At 36.5% G+C, this 15,617-nt stretch overlaps 1 protein-coding gene across 1 annotated transcript; it reads right to left on the bottom strand.

Annotated features, from left to right (window-relative positions):
• Positions 1 to 7,189: 7,189 nt before the first annotated feature.
• LOC100966288 (olfactory receptor 502-like) lies at positions 7,190 to 8,137 on the bottom strand. Its single transcript, XM_003781063.1, has one exon. It carries the CDS (start codon positions 8,135 to 8,137, stop codon positions 7,190 to 7,192), a length of 948 nt encoding a protein of 315 aa, XP_003781111.1.
• Positions 8,138 to 15,617: the final 7,480 nt, after the last annotated feature.

The raw sequence follows: 15,617 nt of genomic DNA, 5'->3' as shown, positions 1-15,617 counted from the left end.
AATCATGAACAGCTGGTGACAATCTGCCCAAGTAGGGTTGTGAGTCTGGGAAATGGTCTGCATCAAATCAACCAGAGCCTGAGGTTTCTCTGTGTAGGAAGGAGTATGATGCTTCCAATTTAGTAATTCCTTGGTCATAAACGGCTGATATACCATTACTCTCTGTTCGACCATGTACCCGTCCTCATCCACTCCTGTGTGTCTAGTTTCCCTGAGGGGCATCTGGACCCCCGGTTTAGGCCTTAGTCGAGTTGCTAAGGGAGGCAGACCTTCTGGGACTTTTCCTTTCTTTCCTCAAAGGGTACCTGGCTGGGCTGGCTGTGACTCAGTCTGCTTTTAAAGAGAAATTGGTTCCTCAAGTGTGGTAGCACCCCCAGTTTCTCTGTATGGGGGTGGTAAAACTTCATCTAGGGGGTCCTCCTGTACCAGATCTGCCAGTATCTTCAGCACCACTGCTCTAGGTCAGGTGGAAAGCACTCTCCTTTCCTGTCTCTGTGCTAATAGCACTGTCACAACCTGCCCTCTCAACCAAGGTGGTGGGTTCACTACTAGTTGTAGCCAGGAATCTGCTCATAGTGACCCCCCTTTCCAATAACTCTGTGCCATACCTCAGACACTAGGGATCTCTCTAAACTTCCCTCTGATGGCCATCCAATCCCAAAGGAGGGCCATTCCTGCTCACAAAGGTTCTTTAGCTTTCTTAGTGACATAGTTACCCCATAGTCACCTACAAAACCCTTCTTAAAGTTTTCAACATAGTACCTAATGGGGTGGGTTTCTCTTGCTTGTTCCCCATTTTTGCTCAAGGTCTCCCTCCCGAGATGCATGTTCACACCACACCCTCACACACAACTTCCGCTGGTGGGCAAATTAATGCCAGGGGTTGATCAGACTCCCTCTTCCACTAAAATGTAGTGGGCCTCAAACAATTCCTACCTTCACACATTCTCACTACACTCTTACACACACTTTCCAGTTGCGGGCAATTAATGCCCAGGGGTTGATCAGACTCCCTCTTCCACTAAAAATGTAGTGGGCCTTAAAAGGATCCTACCTTACTCTGGATGTCCTGGCGCCACCTGTTGCCAGTTCCTCTCTGGTGCTCAGCCTCCACAGTGACCCACCGCAAGGACCTCACTAAGTCAGCCTCAATGAAATGGTTCCTCTGGGAGAATTTGTCCCAGGAGTTCTCTGAGGACCGCATCGCCAAACCAACTGGAGTTCCCCACAGGGGTGATCCGCAGAGCGGGCAGAACCTCACCCAAAGAATCTGGCTGTGCGGTTTTTCCACCAACCCTTGCTTCCCAGTCAGGGAACCAAGAAATGTAGCAGGAAACCAATGCAGACAGAAGATTCCAGGCACCAGTTGATTAGAGGAAGTGGGTTTATTCAGCCAGGGGTACTCGGAACACCAGCATGTTTCCCAAAACCGAGCCCCCGACTCAATCCTATGCCTCTCTTTTATCCATTTTTCAGGGTGGGAGTGCACATGAGGTTCATAAGACAGAGAGTGAGGGTCATAAAATAAAGAATGAGACATAACATCATAGATTACAATCTAGGCCCCGAGTATGTCATGGGAGAAACACACAGACAACAGAAACGCCTGCGGCTTGGCTGAGGCCTACATAGGGTGGCCAGGACAGACTCTCTTGAACTGCTTTTTACTTTTCGCACCTTAGGAGAACTGGATATCCACATGTAAAAGACTGAAACTGGACCTACATTTTTCTCCACTCACAAAAATAGATTCAAGATAGATAAAAGACTTAAATTTGAGGCATGAAATGATATAAATCCTCAAAGAAAGCATAGGAGAAACACTGGAAGATAATGGCCTGGGGAAAGACTTTATTTAGAAGACTTCCATGGCAATTACAACTACAACATAAATAAACAAGTGGGACTTAATTAAACTGAAAAACTTCTGTACAGATAAGAAGACAACAACCATAGCAAATAGACAACCTACACACTGGGAAAGGATATTTGCACATTTTGAATCAGACAAAAGTTTGATAACTAGGATCTACAGAGAACTCAAATTAATCCACATGAAAAAAGCCAACAGTCCCATATATCAATGGGCAAGGGACATGAATAGAACTTTCTCTAAAGAAGACAGATGAATGGCTAGCAAACATATGAAAAAATGCTCATCATCCCTAATTATTAGAGAAATTCAAATCAAAACCACCCTGAGATACCATCTAAAACCAACAAGAATGGCCCACATCACTAAGTCTCAAAACCGCAGATGCTGGTGTGGAGGTAGAGAGAAAGGAACACTTTTACACTGCTAATGGGACTGAAAACTAATACAACCTTGTTTTTGTTTTTGCTTTTGTTTAATACAACCTTTTTGGAAGGAAGTATGGAGAAGTCTCAAAGAATTCAAGCTAGACCTCCCATTTAATCCTGCAATCCCATTATTGGACATGAAAGGGTACAGCCCCCCACGCTCAGACATGGTAGTTTAGCCTCATGCATTCCCCAAGGAATGTGGCCCTAAGATGGAATTCCATTACTCTGAGGACATGCCCAGGCCTGCGGAAAAGCAGAAATATTCTCAGAAAGGAATATGCTAGAGGGCCACACCAGGTTGTAGCTGGGAGCTAAACACCTATCAAGGCACTGGACAGTTGTACTTTGTTCCTTTCTCCTCTTTAACACAATAGTTTAAGTTTTAGTTTAAGAAATGGGCAAACAGAACCCACAGCCTGGTGCTCTTGTGGTTTAGCCCCAAGCAAAATCTTCTCAATTTGTATCAATTGTATATGTGCTCAGCAGTAATTATACTAAATTGGAATTTTTATGGCAGTTTCCATGATCTTACTTCGCTTTCTTAACTGTTTGATATTTTAAAATGTTATCAGATATTTTAGAGTATATAAGAGAATCGATAAAGATAAGTAGATACTGAGTGCTGAAGCGAGCCTCAATCTCCCATTTATGCTATTCATTTCATCTGCAGTGCTTTCCTCTGCGTCACCCACCAGTTAGCTCTGAGAACAACAACAGGGCATCTACCCAGAAGGAAAAAATCCTTTTAACATGCGGACACTTGAACTAAACTGTTTATCACAACTCAATTTACAATTGCCAAAATGTGGAAACAGACTAAATGCCCACCAACCCAGGAATGGATTAACAAACTGTGGTATATGTATACTGTGGAATACTATTCAGCCATTTAAAAATATGGAGACTTTACATCCTTTGTATTAACCTGCATGGATGTGGAACACATTATTCTTACTAAAGCATCACAAGAATGGAGAAGCATGAATCCTATGTACTGAATTTTGATATGAGGACAATTAATGACCTAGTACAACATGGAGGGTAGGGGAAGGGGAGATCAGAGAGAGAAAGAGAAGGAGGGAGGAGATGCAGAGAGAGGAAAGGAGAGATGAGACAGGGTGTTAGTGTGTGACGCACCTCTTGGGGACAAGACACAATTGTAACAGGGACTTTACCTAACAAATGCAATCAGTATAACCTGGTTCTTGTACCCTCAATGAATCCCCAACAATAAAAATATAATGTATTACAGGCAAATATATATATGTATATATATATAATGTCAATATGATTGACTCCAAGTGTACATGCACCTAAATCAGGAACTCCCAAATGTACAAAACTAGTACTACTAGACTTAAGGGAAGAAATAAAAGGCAACATCATAATAGCTGCTGTGAACTTTATCACTCCACTGTCAGAAATAAGCATATCATCAAGGCACAAAGTCGATGGAGAAACATTGACTTTGAACAAGACTTTACAACAAATGAATCTAACAGATATTTACAGAATATTATACCCAAAAAATACAGAGTATACATTCTTATCTTCAGCACAGGGAACATTTTCTAAGATAGATTATGTATCAGACCACAAAACACATCTCAGAAAATTAAACAGAACTTAAAATCATACCAGGTATCTTCTCACATTATAGTGGAATAAAACTAGTAATCCCTTCCAAGAGGAGCTCATAAAACTACAAGAACACTTGGAAATCAAACAACCTTCTGCTAAACAATACTTTGGTCAATGAGGAAATGAAATGGAAATCGAAAGATTTTTCAAATTTAATGACAAAAGCCACACATGCTACCAACATCTCTGATAAAATAATAGCAATACTAAAAGGGAAGTGCATACCACTAAGCAGCTACATGAAAAAGACACCTTCTCACCAACACTTTTTATTATCTTACTTTTTAATTCTAACCATCCATGTGAGTGCAAATTAGTAGCTCATTGAGGTTTTATTTGCATTTCTCTACAAAATTTTTATTTGCAAGTCTCACAAAATTTTTGAATATATCAGCTTGAACTGAAAGAGATAAAGACAGTGCAAAGTGAAATACCTACAACCCCTAGCCAACAATGGTCATGCATACTCAGCAATAACATTGGCAATATTTTTCTAGAAAAGGAAGGATGATCCATAGCATGGAAACAAAATGTCCAGAAGGTAGAGCCAAGAGACACAGAGACAACTTAACATGGAGTAGGTCTAGGCCCTATTGAAGAAAATAACAATATGGATCTGTTGAATTTTGGAAATCTAATGATTCAGTGATTGATATGTGGCTGCCATATTCACCCTTTATAAACCAAAGTGTTTACTGAAGTTTATATGTTTTAAAATTATTATTATTAATAATAAACTAATATTAATATCTGTCTACTAATTCCTATATCTTAAATCTTAACAGTTCTTTTTTTATTTTTGGCTATTTCAACTTTCACACATGTTTGGTATCTTATTCCTTTATGACAGTCATTATTTTTTGCTGTATGCATTTTCTTACATTTGAATAATTATTGGTAGCAATAATTGAGGCTTAGCCCTGTGATACTACCTGTCCTTAACCATCATATCCAAGTTCAAGGCTTGAGATCTGTATCTTTCTAGGGCTCCTAATCTCTGCCAGGCTTAGTTACATAAAGTTCCCCTTTATCCTGTGGAAATATATAAGAGTTATTAATCAGACTTCTTTTTTTTTATTAAATCATAGCAGTATACATTAATACTATCATGGTGTACACTGTACTGTTTCTATATACTATTTGAAATATTTTCATCCAACTGGTTAACATAGCCTTCATGTCTTTTTCTTAGTTATTGTGTAAAGACATTTCTATTCTACACGTAGAGAGATTCACATGTACCGTCTAATCAAGTCCCAGGCTTTCATTTGTGCCCTTTTCAACCCAAAAAGAACATTAAATGCACAGCACATATTGGGAACACTTTCTTCTGACTTGTCAAATTCTCCTTAACAAAGGGACTTTTGAGGATTAGTTTCTCGCACTTTCTGGTGAAGCTATTCCTCCCTATTCTGTAGACTCTAAAATGATAGTATAGACATATCTAACACTTTATCATTTATTTTCACTGTTCTGACCATGAATTGATTAAAATTACCAACCCTACCATTATTGGAACAGAAATATAAATTATATGCTTGTGAATGGAAGATTAAACTCACACAATTGTTCTCAGGTATCACCACATTTAGAATAAACTGTCTTCCATCCTGTGACTGTTACTCAGGTGTTATATTCCCAGAAAGACTGACAGTGACCACTGTCTGCTCCTGGCATATCAACATTTCATGCACTGCTCTATTTTTTCTTTCTCCATAGCCTCATCCACTTCTAATAGTCTGTATCACTTGTTAGTTTTAGTGTTTGAAATCTATGCTGGAAGATAAGTGCCATGAAGCCAGACATCTCTGCCTGTTTGTCACTTATATCCCCCATAGCCTAGGACAGTTCTTAGAATATGAGTCACTCAATATAACTTTTGGACATATGAAAGAACAAAAAATGAATTAAATGATTCATTTCCTACAGTTCTGTCAGCAAAAGCAAAGAATTACTATTGAAACAATAAGGAAAGAGAAATAAATGTGTTATTTCTCATCATGTGGAGGTTGACTAAATACCTACAGGAGACAGGCAAAATTTTAGAAGAGAGACAGTCAAGTCCCCTAGAGCTTCCTGAGTGTAAGTGTGTAAGTGTAAGTGTAAGTATGTAAGTGTGACAATGAACAAGTCACTGCAAATGTTTTTCCTCCACAGTTTCAATTGCACTCCTGCAACTGGATCATACCGCTGGAAATTATTGCTTGCATGTTTCAAACTCAATCTCTGAGGAGTTTGGGAATTCTCATTCCAGCAAACTAAATCAATTATTTTGACTTGGCAGAGAAATCCACAGGACAGTTAGAGACAACTCATCCTGTTATCCTCTAGGGCAGTGGTTCTCAACCTGTGGGTCATGACTTCTTTGGGGGTCGAACAACTCTTTCACAGGGGTCACCTAAACACATCCTGCATATCAGATATTTACATTACAATTCATAACAGTAGCAAAATTACATTTATAAAATGGAAACAAAAATAATTTTATGGTTGGGGGTCACCATACATAGAGTCAAATGATTGACTCTATTTGGTCCACAGAAGGATAAAGAAAGGAAGTAAAGGGTTATGGCATTAGGAAGGTTGAGAACCACTGCTCTAGAGACTCCTATAACTATGCCAGAACGAGAGATCAGGAATACAGACCAGAATTTTATCTTTCTTACAAAGGTCATTCCCAGAAAATCTCCAGCAATTTTACTATTTGGTTCCACTTTATCATTTTCTTTCAGAATGTACTCACCCATAATTTAGTCATCAGGCTTACCCAAAGATAAGCTGATTTTGAAAATGGGTACAGTCTAAGTTTAGAGGTATAAAAACCTTTACTCATAGTAGAAAAATAATTTTAGAGAAATATAAAAAAATTAAAGAATTTTAAGGAGGCACCTGTGGCTCTAGGAGTAGGGTGCCGGTCCCATATACCAGAGGTGGTGGGTTCAAACCTGGCCCCAGCCAAAAATTGCAAAAAAAAAAAAAATAATAATAATTATAAGCAGATTAAGTACTTTTCCTGATAAACAATGTGTTCCTAATTATAAATTTAATTTTATTAAAGATAACTCACTATAGGCCACTGATACACTGTTTGATTTGAAAATCTATCCCCTATATTTACTAAAAACCTCCACACTATTAATTATGCATAACCAGATATATTTTGACTACAGACTGAATTTTCCTTTCACTGTTTTATTAATATTAATGGGACATTATTGTAGAAAATCCTACTAAATAAAAAGTATCAGTAAGAAAATAGTTTTCTACCAAGCCCTCTCTTCAGTGCCCCCTTAATCTCCTCATTTCTCAGACTATAGATTATTGGGTTCAACATGGGGATCACCACCAAGTAGAACACAGACACCACCTTGTTCTGGTCAGTTGAGTAGCTGGACTTGGGCATCACATAAATAAAGGTAATGGTCCCATAGAACAGAGTGACCACAGTGAGGTGGGAAGTGCAGGTGGAGAAGGCCTTGTGGCGCCCCTCCCTGGAGCGCATCTTCAGGATGGTGATGAGGATGTAGATGTAGGAGACGGCTATGACAATCACAGTGACCACAACAATGGAGCCAGAAGAACATGAGGGAATAGCCGCAGGGACACTGGCATCAGAACAAGAAAGCTCAATTAAAGGAGCAAAATCACAGAAAAAATGATTGACTCTATTTGGTCCACAGAAGGATAAAGAAAGGAAGGAAAATGTAAAAGAGGAAGCGTTGAGAAAACTACTTATATAAGCCACTAGGAGTAATTGGACACAGACTTGTGTGGACATTTTGGTTGAATAAAGCAGAGGGTTGCAGATTGCCACAAAGCGGTCATATGCCATGGCAGCCAGAAGGAAGCATTCAGCTGTCCCAAAGAAAGCACCTGAGCCAATCTGGGTGGCACATCCAAGGTAAGAGATTGTATTTCTCTCCACCAAAAAGTTTACAAGCATGTTGGGAGTGACAGAAGATGAATAGCCCATGTCGGTAAAAGCCAAATGGCTCAGAAAAAAATACATAGGGTGATGGAGCTGAGAGGAGATTCTGATTAGAATGATTGTGCTGAGGTTGCCAGATATGGTCACCAGGTAGATGCATAGGATTATCACGAAGAGGATGACTCGAAGGATGGGATCATCTGTTAAGCCCAATAAAATGAAGCCTGTGACAGCAGTGTGGTTCCCATCCAACAGAGACTCCATGAGATTATATATCTGCTACCAGAGTGAACCTATGATGAGAACAGTGTAGTAGTTATAATTTTGTTGGCTTCATTTTCATTAATACACATGGAAAATCATTATAAAGATATTTAAGCAGTAATACACTTTTATATGAAATGATGACTGTTTCTTAAAAATTTATTTTTATCACAAACACCAGATAAACTTCTTTTATATGATAATCTTTTTTCTTTTAATCTTTTCTTCTTAATCTTTTTATTGAGATAATCTTTTTCTTGTTCCACTTTCTTTCCAAAATGCAGTTTAAGTGGCTTTAAATTTGAAGAATAAAAAATACAGATGGATACAAAAAACAAAAGATATTGGCAAGCATATTGAAAAAAAGAAAATATACAGAGTTTCAAATGAAGAATTGAATAATAGCTAACATTGTTTACATGTTTACTAAATTTTAATCACAGAGCTAAGAAAAAGTTGTATATGTATTCTGGTTCATTTTCCATAAAATAATATTAGTTTCATTATTATTTTATCAATGAATAGAAAGAGGTTATGTGGTTACAAAGCAGGTGGTGGAATCAGAATATGAACCTTAGGAAGTTTGACTGCTCATTTCTTTAGCAATGAGCAATTGCTACCCAATAATAAAGCTAAATAATACCATTACATCCAGCACATCTGGCAATGAGTGGATGATAGTTTATCCTTTATGCTTTCTGGCTTCTAATGTGTAAAGGATGCACTTGGTTAGTGACGTATTTCAAAATACATATTAGTTTAAGAGAATCATTTTTTAAGAAGAAATAAACTTGTTTTTGATTCTATTACCAGAAAGGGATTTCAAATTAGGATTATGAATGAGGTCAATTATTGAAAATTTATTGAGTATTTTAAAAATATTTATAATTAAAAATATTATTGTTTTATTTTCTGAGTAGTTTGAAATGTCAATGTAATCATTATGCAAAAGTCATAATTAATATTCAGCACATAATTCAAATACATTTATTTGAGGCAGGCATGGTGTTTCACACTTGTAATCCTAGCACTCTGGAGGCGGAGGTGGGTGGATCACTTGAGCTCAGGAGTGCAAGATCAGCCTGAGCCAGAGTGAGACCTTATTTTTAAAAATAGAGGGGTGTTGTGGGAGGCACGTGTTTTCCCAGCTTCTTGGGAGGCTGAGGCCAAAGGATTGCTTGATGCCAAGAGTTTGCTGTGATCTATGACACCATGGTATTCTAACAAAGGTGAAAAAGTAAGACTCTATCTCAAACAAACAAACAAAACCCATTTATTTGAATAAATCAAATAGGTTCCTATCATGACAAATGTTTTCTAATTGGGATACTGTAGAACAAAATAATATTATTTTTAATACACTGCATAGATTAATAAAGCATAGCCTAAAAATCAAAGAAGATTTATCCAGTAACAAGGATGATGCTTATTTGATTTTCTGACTTTATTATCATGTTATTGCTTTTCAGCCAGAAACATTTGGGTTCATAAACAAAGTAAGCTTTTATACAAATATTTACATCATTTTTACATTTTTAATTCTTTGGTTAAAATACTTTGTATTATCCATAAGTACCCATAGCATCTCAAACCTAGTGAATTTACTAGCATTATGGCAGAATGCCCAGATTGAATAGTGTTGAGTGACTATCTGATTTTATGTCTTATGGGAAGATAAACAAGAAATCTTGGTAACTGGAATTATGCCTATTCATTCACATGAAACTGATAGTGGAAAGAGAGAAATTCGGCCAAATTTGCTCACTAGCTGATTACTAGACTACATTTATCTTGTTTCTGCATTCTAGCTTATGAGTACAGATATAAAGTGTTCTCAAAGTGTAAATGAAAGTCATTATATCAGCTTCATAAACAAACGCCGACATCTTACCTCTTGGAATGAGAACTCATTCATCTTTTAGTAACAAGTCAAAGTCATAGTGGTTATATAACTATCTTTCATTTTTGTTTTCCTTTGAGGAAAAATCTCTTAAGACTCCAGAGATTTAAATGCAAATTCAAAAGCATCATAGAGCTTCAGCATTCATATGAACAGTCCAATTCATACATAAAACTAATTTTTCCAGGTTCTGTCAATTCTCAAGTGGTCAATTTATTCCTCTGTTTTGATATAGGTGTTCGTGTCTAGTTCTATATCTTATGTTTATTAATTACTAGAAAATACAATATAATAAATTCTTATAAATAAATATAGGACCCAAAGGTTACTAAAATATTTTTGATTAAGAAATATTCAGTATTAAATTTCAGGCATAAAATATCAACCTTATTTTTATTTATTCAATGATTTTTATTGATAAATATTTTGTATTAATATTTATAAGACATATCATTATGTACCTTCAGATATGAGGTGTAGCTTGAGATACAGTTAAATTTTAAACAACAAAAAATTTAAAGACATATACATTAATTACCAAAACAAAATTAGGAAAACAAATGTCTTGAAAATTGTAAAAAGAAGTTGAAATTAAAAGGTTTGGATGATTTCCAGACATAAAATAGTCTGTCCCTGTTGATATCTCAAAGTGCTGCCACACACTATAGGGTGGTTATGATGGAACATAGGTATTTTCAATCCAAAGACTCCATTTTTCCCTTTATTCTCTTGCTAGTCCTGATTTTAGAATCTCCTACATCAACCCATGAAGGCCCTTTTTTGAGGAAGTGGGTTTACTATCACTAACATAATTAGAGCCAATATTCACTCAGAGCTCACTTTATGCCAAAGACCATGCTTACCAGTTTACACACATTTAATCCCCACAAGAATTTTATGTGGTCGATACTTTTTATTACTCTCATTTTCAGATGGGAGAACTGAGATTGCAGAGCTCAAGCAATTTGTGCTGGGTGATTCCAATCTACATTGTCAGTTTTCTGCTTCCAGTGCTAACCACTAAATACCCTGTCCAATTCAGTGTCCCCCTTGCCTGAAGTCTCAGATCAGGAAGCCCTTGGCACCCTGATCAGTCTGCTTCTGAGTGTATCCCAGATACGGAGGTGGGTAAGGCCCACAAGTACATATATTCTCCCCCATATTTCAGATGGACAATCTGGAAGGTGATCTCTGGGTTTCTTACTTGCCTGAGGGGAATCAAGACACTGTTGCTACACCAGTGACCTTGATCATACAACTAGGAAGTAAGATTTACAGGGGAGAATGGGAATTTCTTTTTGTAGGAATGCATGAAGAAAAGTAAAAATGGTAAATTCCTGGCTTTATATTAAAATATATTACATATTTCAGGAAATTTATTGAATATCATAATAACTAGTCAATAATATAATGCATTCTTGAAAATTGTTAGGAGCGTAGAATACCTGATCACAAAAAATTGTGGGTAAGTGGAATGATGGATATGTGAATTCACTGGTCTCACAATTTATGCATATTTCAAAACATCAATTTTTACTCCACAAACATATAATATTTATTTTTCAATTATACCTTAGTAAAACTGTATTTTTCTTAATTCCTTTAAAATTGATACAATCCACCAAAGAAAAAACATAACATTTATTTTAGCATCTTTATGTATAGAGGTGTAAGATACATGACAACTATAACAAAGATGGCAGGAATAAAAAAAAACATGTAAGGTCTCAGGGTCTGTATATTTTATGTGATTTAATGCATTTTTAATCCTGCTTCCCCCACCCCATTTAATGCATTGTTAACTCTCTGTCTCCTTTGAAAATTTAAAGACTTGTTGTATAATCCTGAGAGCAATCCCTAAGAATATAATGCAAAGAGGTATGCCAAAAATGCCAGTAGAAAAATGGCAAGTAGAACTTTTCTAGAAGTTTAAACAGTGCACAAGCAAGGAGGAAAGGGTAAGAGAGTAACAGCAACAACTATGACAACAACACAAACCTCATAAAGAGCATCTATGAAAATTTAACCAACCATCTTCTTTTATATATATGGTTTTGGATTCATTGAGTGTCCAAAGAATTCAGTTACACTGATTGGACTTGTTAGGTAAATTCCCTCTTGTAATTGTATCCCACCTCCAAGAGGTATGCCACACACTGTGATCTTCCATCCCCCTACCTCCTCCCATCTCCTGGATCCCTCATTCCCCTACCCTCTACCTTGTATTTGCTCATGTACTGCCTTGGTATGAGAATTGAGTACTTTAGATTCTTGCTTCTCCATTCTTGTGATACTTTACTAAGAATAATGTGTTCCACCTTCATCTAGGTTAATACAAAAGATGTAAAATATCCATCTTTTTAATGGATGAATAGTATTCCGTGGTATACATAAACCATAGTTTGTTAATCCATTTCTGGGTTGGTGGGCATTTAGATTGTTTTTACATTTTGGTGATTGTAAATTGAGCTGCAATAAACAGTCTAGTGCAAATGCTCTTATGATAAAAGGATTTTTTGTTTCTGAATAGATGCCCAGTAATGGGCTTGCAGGATCAAATGGGAGGTCTAATTTGAGTTCTTTGAGGATTTTCCATACTTCCTTTGAAAAAATTTGTATTAATTTTCAGTCCCACCAGTGTAAAATTACTTCCATCTTTCCACATCCACTCCGGCATCTTCAACTTTGAGACTTTGTGATGTGGGGTATGCTCACTGTGGTTAGATGACATCTCAGGGTGGTTTTGATTGGCATTTCTCTCATGATCAGGGACAATGACCTTTTTTTCAAATGCTTATTAGACATTTGTGTATCTTCAAAGAAAGTTCTGTTTATATCTCTTTCCAAAATTAGATGGGATTGTTTACATTTTTGTTGATAAATTTGAGTTTTCTGTAGATTCTAGTTATCAATCATTTGTCAGACTGATGCTCTGAAAATATCTTTTCCCATTCTTAAGGCTGTCTTTGTGCTTTACTTGTTGTGTTCTTAGCTGTGCAGAAGGTCTTCAGCTTAATTAAGTCCCATTTTTCAATTTTTGTTGTTGTTAATTTTTTAGTGGCAATGGCCACGAAAGTTTTTGTCATAAAATATCCCCAGTCCAATATCATCAAGTGTTTTCCCCATACTTTCTTCTAAGACTTTTATCATTTTGTGTCTTAGATTTAAGTTTCTTATCTATCTTGAGTCAATTTTTGTGAGTGGTGAAAGGTGTGGGTTGAGTTTCAGTCTTTTACATGTGGTTATCCAGTTCTTTCAGCACCATTTGTTGAATAGGGATTCTTTTCCCCACTATATGCTTTTGTTTGGTTTTCAAAGACCAGATGACAAGTAGAGACTGGTTTCATCTCTTGGTTTTCTATACTGTTCCATATGTCTATGTCTCTATTTTTGTTCTAATACCATGCTGTTTTTATTACTGTGGACTTGTAATATAGCCCAAAGTCTGATATGTTGAAACCTTTGACTTTGCTTTTATTACTAAGAATAGCCTTAGCAATATAGGCTTTTTTCTGGTTCTATACAAAATGAAGTACTATTTTTTCAAGTTATTCAAAATATTATGTTGGTATTTTAATGGGGATTGCATTGAATGTGTTGATTGCTTTGGACAGAATAGACATTTTGATAATGTTCGTTCTTCCTAGCCAAGAACATGGTGTGTTCTTCCATTTGTTAGTGTCTTCCACAATTTATTTTCTTGGGGTTTCACAATTCTCTTTGAATAGATCTTACACCTCTTTAAAAAAAAAAAAAGTCCAGGATCACATGGCTTCACAACAGAATTCTATCACACTTTCAAAGATGAGCTTGTACCTATACTGCAGAACCTAGCCCAAAACATTGAGAAAGAAGAAACTTTCCACAACCTGTTCTAGAAAGTAAGCATCACCTTGGTTCCAAGGCCAGGAAAGGATCCAACTAAAAAGGAGTACTACAGACCAATTTCTCTAATGAATATCAATGCAAAAATACTCAACAAAATCTTAGCTAATGGACTGAAGCTAATCATTAAAAAATATATACATCATAATCAAGTAGGCTTCATCCAAGGGATGCAACGTTGGTTTAATATAATCCATAAATGCAACACATAATATCAGTGAAGCAAAAAAAAAGCATATGATCCTCTCAAGAGATGCAAAAATAGCATTTGACAAAATTCAGCATGCTTTTCTAGGAAGAACACATAAGAAAATAGGCAGAGGTGGCACATTTCTCAACCTGATAGAAGCCATCTATGACAAACCCCTGGCTAACATCATAGTGTGTGATGTAAAACTGAAAGATTTTCCACTTAGAACTAGAACCAAACAAGTATGTCCACTATTGCCACTATTATTCCAGTAGTGAAAGATTTTCCACTTAGGACTGGAACCAGACAAGAATGTCTACTATTACCACTATTATTCAACATAGTTCTGGAAGTTCAAGCCAATGCAGTCATGAAAGAGAAGGCTATAAAATGCATCCAAATGAGGGCAAAGGAGGTCAACCACTCATTCTTTGCTGATGACATGATCTTGTACTTAGAAAACCCCAGAGTCTAAACCACAAAACTCCTGGAAGTCATCAGGAAATACAGTAATGTCTTAGGGTATAAAATTAATGTTCACAAATCTGTAGCCTTTGTACATGCCTATAATAGCCAAGTTGAGAAGCAAATCAAGGACACAATTCTCTTCACAGTAGCTTCAAAGAAAATGAAATACTTAGGAATATACCTAATGAACTAACATCATTCTAAATGGTAAAATATGAGAATGACTTCCATCCACATTTGAGTAAAAGGCAGGAAGGTCCATCCTCACTACATTTATTCAACACTATATTGGCAGTCCTAGGTTGTGAAAAAAGGAAATGAAAAGTAGCAAAAGCATAAAGATAAAATAGGAAGATATAGAAGTGTTCCCTTTTGTATAAAACTTTTCAAGCAGGAAATTCTAAGAGAGCTACAAAATGTGAAACTGCATTTTTCTCACTTACTTGCCAACATTTTTATGTTTTGACTTTTTGATAATAACCATGCTAACAAGTGTGAGATGATAATTCCTTGTGGTTGTAATTTACATTTCCCCATGATAGTGATATTGAATATTTTTTCATATACCCATTAGTTTTTTTTTTACTTTGTTGCTATTGATTGTGTTCTTTATAGATTTTGTATATTAACTTTTGGGGGGCTTGGGGGTTTTTTGAGACAGTTTTACTCTGTCAGCCCTGTTAGAGTACTATGGCATCATCATAGCTCATGGCAACCTCATACCCTTGGATGATCCTCTTGCCTCCACCTCCTGAGTAGCTAGGACTATATGTGTCCACCACTATGCCCAGCTTGTATATTAATGTGTTAATAAATGTATGGTTTGCAAATATTTTTTCTGATTCTGTAAGTTGTCCCTCACATTTTTTTCTTTCCTTTACATCAAGCTCTTTAGTTTGATGTAATTCCAATCATCAATTTTCACTTTTATTACCTCTGCTTTTGAGGTTTTATCTAAAAATTAAGGGGGCGGAGCCAAGATGGCGAACTGCAGCCAGCTTTTTACAGAAGCTCCCGTCCAGAAGGAGGCTGAAAGG

The sequence above is a fragment of the Otolemur garnettii genome, unplaced genomic scaffold, assembly GCF_000181295.1.
Source record: "Otolemur garnettii isolate 467f Iridium unplaced genomic scaffold, OtoGar3 scaffold00001, whole genome shotgun sequence".
Classification (NCBI taxonomy): Eukaryota; Metazoa; Chordata; class Mammalia; order Primates; family Galagidae; genus Otolemur; species Otolemur garnettii.
Note: the sequence above shows the minus strand (reverse complement) of the source record. Positions and strands in the feature narration are given on the sequence as shown.